The sequence below is a fragment of the Choristoneura fumiferana genome, chromosome 4 (assembly GCF_025370935.1).
Source record: "Choristoneura fumiferana chromosome 4, NRCan_CFum_1, whole genome shotgun sequence".
In the NCBI taxonomy this organism is placed as follows: domain Eukaryota; kingdom Metazoa; phylum Arthropoda; class Insecta; order Lepidoptera; family Tortricidae; genus Choristoneura; species Choristoneura fumiferana.
This window is the reverse complement of record NC_133475.1, coordinates 16,864,656-16,874,874: the sequence shown is the minus strand read 5'-3', so window position 1 is coordinate 16,874,874 and position 10,219 is coordinate 16,864,656. Positions and strand designations below refer to the sequence as shown.

The 10,219-nt window shown below is 35.7% G+C and overlaps 1 protein-coding gene across 3 annotated transcripts in view; it reads right to left on the bottom strand.

Annotated features, from left to right (window-relative positions):
- Positions 1-2,557: 2,557 nt before the first annotated feature.
- Positions 2,558-10,219, bottom strand: part of LOC141427566 (EGFR adapter protein-like) — a 271,634-nt gene continuing 263,972 nt past the window's right edge. For 2 of the 3 annotated variants that reach the window (XM_074087140.1, XM_074087142.1), the window contains 5 exons: positions 9,844-10,056; positions 9,170-9,328; positions 8,535-8,685; positions 7,968-8,135; positions 2,558-7,864 (listed from right to left, as the gene is read on the bottom strand). In XM_074087140.1, the coding sequence (XP_073943241.1) occupies positions 7,655-7,864; positions 7,968-8,135; positions 8,535-8,685; positions 9,170-9,328; positions 9,844-10,056 (901 nt within the window). In that variant the 3' untranslated portion in view covers positions 2,558-7,654. The remainder of the gene's footprint in view (positions 7,865-7,967; positions 8,136-8,534; positions 8,686-9,169; positions 9,329-9,843; positions 10,057-10,219) is intronic. The other variant, XM_074087141.1, reaches the window with a different exon arrangement.

The following is a 10,219-nucleotide window of genomic DNA, read 5'->3' as shown; positions in this document are numbered from 1 at the left end:
CTTTCTAACATTGATAGTCCCTGAGCAAAGCCGCGGACGGACAGACAGACAGACAGACATGGCGAAACTATAAGGGTTCCTTTTTTACCATTTTGGCTCCGGAACCCTAAAAAATGATTGATGTAGGGTACACACACATTACCATGTATGCATGCAAGCCAAGCTCCCTAGCTGAATAAAGTGTAATTCAAGTACTTAAGTGTTTTACTGGACATATTAAAACCCTAAGGGGCTGTTTCACCATCCATTGATTAGTGTTAAGTGACGGTTAAATGTAATGCTGTCTCTATTTGTTTTGTTCGAATAGACAGAGACGGCATTACATTTAACTGTCACTTAACACTAATCAATGGATGGTGAAACAGCCCCTAAATATAATTTTCGAGAATGTCAATAAATAAGCATCCAATAAAACGTAGTTTAAATGAACTTGGGGACTTATGTAAATGGTAAACGCGATCCAAACCGCTGATAAGGCCCAGTCTCCCATAATTACTTAGTATCATCTGACATCTGTAGTATTATAGCTAGATAGCGATAATATCATAATAGTCACATCAAGGTTAAAGTGTAGCGTCTCATTCGCGAGATATGAAATTTAATAGCCAGTATTCAGAGTTAGTTATATCATATCACGTTAACTGCTTGTGTGATACTCGCATTACGAGACAAGACTTGTTGTAACTAAGTAACACTCATTATGATAATTAAGGTTGTAGACGGCGTTGTTAAAAAAAGAAAGTGTTGGACTTGTGCACCGAGGGTTCCGTATTTTTGAGGTATCTACAGAGTGTTAGGAGAGCCTTTCTTCTGTGAAAAATTTAGTATGGGGGTCATTGTAGATGGTTGCTTATTTACTCTTAAACTGCTAATAATTCTCAAGCAAACCTAGCCGTTATAGTTTTCCTTGTAATTTTGATTATACTTACTACCATTTTGATTTTTTTTAAAATTTTCCACCCACCGGTTTAGATTTTAGAGGGGGGTGGGGGGGGGATGCTTGATTTTAATGAAAATTTGCACTTTAAAGTTGAATGCAAATCACTGAATCGAAAAATCGTTTTTGCAACCCCCCTAATGATTTAAAAGACCTATCCAACGATACCCCACACTACAAGGTTGGATGAGAAAAAAAAAATCACTCCCACTTTACGTCTATGGGAGGTACTTACACTAAAAAAATTTTTAAAATTTTTATTGTACCATTTTGTCGGCATAGTTTACATACATATTCGTGCAAAATTACAGCTTTATAGCATTGATAGTCCCTGAGCAAAGCCGCGGACAGACGGACAGACAGACAGACAGACATGGCGAAACTATAAGGGTTCCGTTTTTGCCATTTTGGCTGCGGAACCCTAAAAAGGGTATTCGAGGGTATTTTTAGGTTTTTTGATTACGGCAATTTGTTTGGAAACACGTTATTTAATGACTGTATTATTTGATGTTGACTTAGAAGTTAATTTTTTTTCACTGCTTAGGTTGGCAGACCTGAGTATTTCATATTATGATTCTTCCACGCGATAGCTCAATGCAATGTTTGTTATAAGCTATCTCATCTCGATCGTTCTATCAGTTGGTCATTAAAAAACTTACGAGTAACGCCATCTGTAATAATAACAAGGTACTAAATCTAAACAATGACGGAACTTTCCTCTTTCTGTTTACATAGCATGAAAAGAGAAAGTTCGCTAGAACTTTCATTGGTCTACTGACGGCTCAATAGATGGCGCGCAGTGGGGTGTTAGAGTAAGTATTACCAGGTGGCGGGGAAGATCAGGCAGATCTTTGTGAGGCTCTACATTAAACGTTGGTAAACATACATACAGTGGAACAAAGGACCCTCTCCTTCTTTTGAAGTCGGTTCTACTTGAGCTGTTGCGCGAAACTCTGTTTCTGTTTACCACCTCCAAAGGTCCGCCTGCTCAGTAAGGACATAGAAAAACTGAAAGTGAAACTGAAACTTGTTTCTAAACTGTGGAACTAATAACTAGCTAAAGGTTAGTTAAGTTGTACCTACATGAAAGGTTTGCTACTATTACATCAGAAGAAACGTCAAAAATAACGCACTTCCCAATATTATATCAACCTATATTTTGGTTCAATAGATACAGCACGAAGGCAGTTAGACAAGCAGATAGCGGTCCTGAGGCCGTATTAGCTAACACGCTGACATTCACGATTGCTTTACCTCTCTTTCTACCTTAGTCTCGATGTGTGACAAAAAGAAGTCTGTGATGAAAACAATTGTGATTCCAATTTCAATCAAATTTCAGAATCAAATTATTATTATTACTATTTAATTTATGACGGTGGAAGCATTCTACACTTCCACTGAACGTAGATATAGTTACGTTTAGTTTTAGTTTTGTAACTAAGGGTCCCCATACATCCTCCTTTCTGCCAAGTTTCTTGCGGTGCATTCTTCTTGGCAATGGCTGGTATAAAAGTGATTTGAAATTTGAATTTGTTTTGAAATTTAATAATAGGGTCTGTGGCGCCCTTTAGTTATGAACCCTAAAATAATCTAAAGGATGAATAGAAGGAATAAATGAGATTCAGCAACAAATATGTTTTATTTCTTATCTTGTATATTATAAGTGAATAAATAAATTGTTTTATAAATGCCGTATTGTAGGATGCTACAGATATACAATGTGAGTACAAAACGTGAAATACATTTCAAAACAAATACATTTTATTACGATATTTAAACAAAAAAATATATCCATGAATTTTAATGCGAGATTATTGCCATACAATTGGGATGCACCAAAAAAATAACCTATAATTTTTATTTTATTTTTGGAAAGAATAGGATATTTTAAGATACCATTTTCATTGATTTTGAATTTGGATGAGTATTTAATTATTTATATTTTTTTTTACGAAATTCGCTGGATGACGTCACAGTGAGACAGCCACGTTCCATTGCTTAGAAAAATTCAGGGCGTACATAACATAATCTGTGGCATTACAATTTGACAATAATTCAAGCACGGCTTAGGGTCCTAAATGAACCGTGACAAATAGTTTTAAGTATTTATTTCTCTTATTTTAGCTTCGATTATTCCTATGTTTGTTTAATGGTGTGATAGTAAATAGATATTTTTTATTAAAATCTGATATTTAAATTATTTTGTATTTACTTGCAACGTAGTAATTTAATAATTTAATTTGTAAAAATACATTGAGAATACTTCTATACATTTCGGACTTTACGATAAATGACAGCTGTTTAAAGCCGGGTGCGCATCATGTGATTAAAATTCTATCTTTGTCACTCTTTGCTATTATAAGTAGGACAGCAACATTTCAAACTGTCAATTTGCTTAAGAGTGTGGTCTGTTTTATAACTGCCTTTGTGACGGGACACTGCAAGGGTCGAATGAGGGTCATTATTTAAATTTTGTTTATTTATTTCAATTTATCACATTTTTGGAATCTGATTTCTGAAAACTCTTCACAAAGTCTATTTTTCCAAATGGTTTTCGGTTTATTATATGTTGTCAAAAATTTGGACATCCCAATTGTAACTTAAGTTATGAAATTGTATGAAGTCCACTAAGGATATTTAAAGTGCTTATAATTTCGAAATGTGAAAGTAATGAAAATGTGTTCATGAAAATAATAAAGTTTTAAATCATATAATGGTGTGTTATTATTATGATTATAAAAACCTACAAAAAGCATTCTGCGTTTAGCTCAAGTACAGTCTATAAAAAAATATTAAAAATGTAGAAAGTATGATCGGTAAAAAGTATTATTTCAAAATACAAATAAATTCTTCCAGGTATTAGATATTGTATTACAGGCGTAAAAACTGATATTTTGATTACAGTTCGCATTATTTCAAATTTAAATTTATGTAGCTGACAATAAACATACTGATAAACATCAACAGATACTATATCTACCGATAGCATTATAACGTCACATATATTAATATACAATGCGCTCTGCACGGTAATATGTAACAATTACAAGCATGACAGACAGACAAACATACATAACATTGACAACCGAAACCTAAATAATAAGATTTCTCCCTACAATAATTCATGTTTTTATAGAACTGATGATGATGATGAGGATGATGATATAACTCATTATATAAGTAATTATATGACAGCTAGGCACAAAAGTCACTAGCCCCAATATCTGACACAACAAAACGTGCATACATAACATGACTATTTCTAGGGCTGATAGGACGTGGAAGATATTAAGAGCGTTTATACCTGCTGAGCTGGCAACGTTTCGTTTTTAAAGAATATAAAAGTCTATCACGAAAAATTAATGAGAAGAGTTCTATCAGAGCATATTTTTAATTTTCATTAAATTTTTATGGAATAATCGAGAAAAACTAACAAAATGCATCGTGACTGTACCAATCGAGTAAAGTAATACTACTAAAATTAGATTTCAATTTTGTGACCTACACATGACATTTGACATACTTATATATAAATAGGATAACCTACAATTAAAATTGGGTGCTATTAGCATATACACTAAATGCAGTAAATCCATACAAATCTATGGACCTACCATAGACACAAATAATAGAAGATCCGAAGGAATTCCGTATGGTGGCCCGTCTGTTTAGAATTGAAATAAACGTACGTGTGTGATGTATTTACGGAATTCCGAAATGGATGTGGATGGTGTGCAAAATAATTAGGTATGTTTGTCCGTCTATCCGAATGCCAAGCGGTGTTTATACATAAGGTACTGACTAAAAGGCATCTTGTTTACAATTATTTAAGTAATCAACATTTTACAAAGATTATGTCACTTTATATGACAATGTAGTCTTAAAGAAATAACTATTATTAATTTTATTGCAATTTTTGGATAAGTACATTTTTTTCTTTTCTGTGACCTAACTTGTTATTTATTTGATTAAACAAAATTAATCTATTCTGCTTCATAATTACTAAAACAATACAGTGTTGTAAACATTTTGGGGTCAACTAATACAGTATTACAAACTTTTCAGTTATTATTATTTGCTAAGAAGGTAGGTATTTTACGGAAATTTTATATTATTTTACACAATAATAAAATAACAACCAGTTCACCAGCTTTAGTGCAAAAGTATTTTTTTACCAATTAACTAATTTATTCATTTGCAAAATCTGTATTTAAAATTTCAAAGCGTGAACGTTAAAACCATCGCGTTTTCACATTTTACAAGACTAGAATACTTATTTTAAAGAAAATTATAAAAGCGTTAAATAAAATACTTACGCAATTCCTCTTACTACGTTATTCTAATTAGATATGACACATTATCGCTTAATTACATTCCATATACACACTATTTTACAATAATTTTACACACATACTGTGTTAATGTATCACATTATTTCTGCTATATAGTCAATTCAATTATAAGTCAATTCAAAAGTTCAAACACCATCCAACCCAAGATATTTAGCCAACAATTACCCATGTGATTAAAAGCTTTTAAAACAATATTTTCTTATTTGCTCATAGCATTTCCTTTTTGAGAAAAGTACGGCAAACGAAAAATGTTAGTCCATTGAAGTATCTGGCATTTGTCTTCTTGTGTTGTATCGAAACAAAAGACGATCAGAGCGACAGACAGAACAATGAAGTACAAAACTAAGCCTTATTTTCAGAAAAAGTTACAAACTATCACAACAAAAATACTTTTTGTCTATGTCTATGGCAAAAGGGGGGAGGTATCTGAATATCGAAAATTTGTTTATTTAATGTAAATAAATCGACGGTCAAAATATCTAGAAAGTAGGTAGGGGTTAGGTTAGGTTCGATATTTTGACCGTCAATATTTTAACTATCGATATTTCAATTGTCGATATTCAGATACGTGCCCAAATGAAGACAGGCGTGATTGTGATCAAACGCAAGCCTAGTTCTGTATAAAGCAAAAAAAAACAAATGTTGAATTACCAAGCGGTTGTAAACAAGAGGTCAATAATTTAAATTCACACTTCTATTATTTATTAATGCTCACAGTAGAGTAGGCCTGAACTCGTGAATTGAAATATAACACCAATTTACCTCAAACTTCCAACAGCTACTAGAGCATAATATATAATTTAATGACTTTTAGATCACTACATACCTATTTAAAATTTTTGATGCCGTCATAACATTATGATTGATTCCACAATTTTTTCTTTCAGTTTGGAATCCTCAGAAACTCGGTCAAATGTGACTGTCGGGAATTTATCAATCTTTTTTTCATCTAATGTATAAAAATACAACACGAGCCAATAATATTTTGATGCAAATTTACTATTTACTTAAATCTTTCGACTCCATTTACCTTGCTAATCTTGCAACCCACGACTATGCGTGATTTTAAACTTTACAACACCTTCAGTTAATCAAACAGAGAAGACGTCAAGGAGTGAGACTAAGATGTTATTCTGCTCCATGTTAAGATATTCCGTTTAAATATATTTTTATTACGATTATGCTTGCTCAACGAAATGTAAGATTTTTTTGAAACGAAATGGTTTTGGACTTGCATCATCCCGCATTAAATATTTATTACAACTTTCCAACTAATTTGGAACGCAGAAATCGTGACTTCTATTATTGCGATAGATGGCACCACACACCACTATTTGGCGTATACAAACGATTACGATTTTCGGCGAGTTGGTGGGATTTCCAGTGGTGTAGACGGATAGTGGTGTTTAGTGGTTTGGTCGACTCTGGCCTGGCGTATAAAGCCACGTACGCGTTCAAATAATGTTTGGTAATCCAAAAATTTCGCATTAAAAAAATCTTACATTCCGTTTTAATCCGACGCAAAAAGGGGATGTTATACGCTTTACGACGGTTTTGACAAGCACTGATAAGATTTCATTACAAATCCAATGCTTACATAACACTATCAAGTAAAAGCACTCCTGCCATCAGCAATTTAAAATAGCCTTTTAGGAGAAGGTAAACGTTCGAAGCAAGCGTTCCTGATGCAGCAATAGCGAATTTTCGACAGAGCGACAGTACATGACACTGATGCGGCGTCATTTATATTAGAAAATCCTTCCATACAATCTTTATAGTACCTATACTAGCTTTTAGTCCGGCTCGTGAGCAACAAGATCAGGCATTTGAATTCAAATCTCATGTTCTAAGACCGAGCGGATGAAATTTTGGGACTTTACGTAACGTACCTACGTCTCAAACCCGTGGGAATGTCAGAACAAAAAGTAACCATATTATTATGTTATTCTTGGGATTATCTACACACAAACCAAAGTTTCATCCAAATATCGTAATAGAGTACACAGGTATCCAATTTCATCCAAATATCATGAAAGAGTAACAAGTAAGTAACACACATAATAAAGTTTTGCATTAACATTAGAAAGATTAGTTGGTAGGATTTATCTGCCACTCTGTCGTTGCGTTTTTATCGCTGCGACATTGTCACATTGGTGTAGTTTTAGCATTTGTTTCGAGAGTTTATATTTCTATACGCTCTTATCCAGACCCAGACTCAAGCCAGCTGAGAGGTGACCCTTCACCTTTCGGATCAAAACCAATAATAGCATGACAGAGTTCTGAGTTTCTATGTAGCTATAGAAGCCCACACCACCATAAAAGGCTACGTGTAGCTTTACAGGAATTGCTTTTACTGTAGTAGGTACTAGACATCTAGTTGTGGTCTGAACGGTAGATGCCGCCGCGCGGGCGTCTGTTGTGGCGTATGGGGCGGATGTGGCGAATCCAAGTCGGCATGGTGAGGCCGAGGGGCCGGCGGGCGCCGGGCGAGGCGTAATGGACACGGCAACAGCTCTGGCATCACACTATGGTGGGTTACAAGCGCTGAGAGGGACGTAAACTCTTTTGTGAAACCCTGGAATTACAAAACGATACGTTTAGTTTGTCAAATTTAAAAGTTTTTATTGATTTCGCATATCGTGAGACGTAGTGTTACTTAAAGTTTACTTAAAGCTTACCTTAATCTTGTAGCCCTTCGGCGTTCTTAGTATCAGGTAGTGAGCAATGCCAGCGGGCTGGAAGTCCCGAGGCACGCGCACTGATAGTGCGAAGCATCCTGTCTGCGTCGTGCTACAGCGCACCATAAATGCGCCCACTGGTTGATTGCTTAGTACTTCGAGTGCTATCTGTAAATACCAAGGAAGATCTTTATTAAATAGATGAACAAAATGCCCTTGCACTTGATTAATGTCTACACGAAGATTTTTGATCCGTGATTGGGAGTTGAAAAATACTTTAATCAAAAGTGCCTATGGATATTTTATATCCCTAGACCATTTTGAACATATTTCAATATAGGCATATTAGTACCGAGTCAAAACATGAAATTTGTTACTGTGTTGTTGCTGTGTGTATTAATAACGAGCCTAATTTGAATTAAATATCCACATACACACACAAACATCACGTCTGTATTCCCAAATGGGGTAGGCAGAGCACACGAAACGTTACCGCTTCGGAACCACTTTTAGCAATTTTAGGTTAAATATCCAACCAGCAATAATGAAAAATATAAGAACACACACCTCTCTAGGAATTCCAGCTTGGAACCACGGAGCCAAGCGCAGTTCAGGCTCCGCCCGCGGTACATTGTTGTTGCCAGAGCCATGCGAGCCACCGCATGATGACGCTCCTGACGATGACGATGTCGCTGCACTGCAACCAGCTGATCCGCTCCTGCAAAAAAGTAGAATGAGGTTCAAATTAATTCTTGATGATCATAACAATTATATTAATGTACTCTTCGCTCAACTGGCGTGGACTGTGACAGAGAGCGTTTTTACATTTGCCAGTAAAGATTAATATTATATAGCATGTCTAAGATAAACTAATTATTCCTTTTCCTCCACCAATTATTGCTATTTACATACAAAAAGAAGACTCAACCAAGAAAACGATTTACTAATTCTAGGAACTTTCTTTCATTAACATCGCGAAAGCTAATCAGTAGATTCACTTATAATAATAAACCAAGTTCAGGGTATATTTCATACAAACTTTTAGTGTTGTCAGATTGACAAGTTTATTCTTCAGTTACTATTTCCATATTTACATCATCGAGTCCGCCCAGCATATCAGTATAGGTTTCTTACCGCCAATGGAGAGCTCCAATTTTATTAAGACAGAAACTTCTCCTGCATCAGCAGCTCAAGCAACTTACCCATTTTTCATATTGCTACATTTAGTGAACTCTTCCAGATCATTCTGTAGGCTGTCATGGCGCGGCGTAAGCTCTCGGTTGGACTCGCGAGTACGAGCCTCGGCTTCCGAAGCCTCGTTGATGTAGCCACCGTTAATACACAGCGGCAGGTTTGTAGGGCTGCAAGCAGAAGCACCCAGAAGCAATGAGAATAGGCAAGCAGAGAGGTCATATCCCGTCACACTAAGAATTCAAGTAACAGTCATTGAATATCAGGACCAGGTTAGGATTTACGGTGTAGGGAAAATATTTTCGAGAAGCCACGTTTTTGCAAACTTAATAGAAACCGATAGAGGACTAAAAGAACGCTTCAGAAAGAAAGCAAAATTACTATTATTGTGCAAATAATAGCTACTTTGAACGAGGCGTGTATTTAATCCCCATACTTTGTTCCTTTACACTAACCATTCTACCACCATAAAAAAGCCATCACCAACCAAGGCATCCCATATACTAAAATAAATAAGGAAATTTAAATAAATAGTGTTAGAATCAATTGAAAATTTCCACAAATTTAAAAGGCAAGCATTACCCCAGCAATAACTTTCACCCTAACGCTAGGAACTCAATATGTATCATTAGATGTGCATGCTGTCTTTACAGTTGGATTGCTGCCTATTAGAATGTTAACTCACGTTGTCGGTGTATCAGCAACCAGTGGCGTGGAGTCATCATCCGATGGTTGAAGTAGAGCGCCACTGAATCCCATAGCCAGCCGCTTCATTAGCGGTGCTCGCTCGCCCAACCGCCGGTAGCAGTTCAGTTCCGTCGGTGAGTTTGACTCTTCTGAAGAACTTGGACTTGCTTCGTGCTGTGACATACCCATTATGTCGCATTTCGATGGAGACCTGAAACAGACGGAGGATATGCGTGAGAAGGATTTTGTAAGTTCAGAGATTTGGTCACCGGCAACTTTTAAGTTTGACTGTTTGTTTCACCGATCTCTTCTTCTTTCATGTTGACTTACGACACTCATGGGTAGAGATGGGTCTGTGACAGGTCCATTGGCGT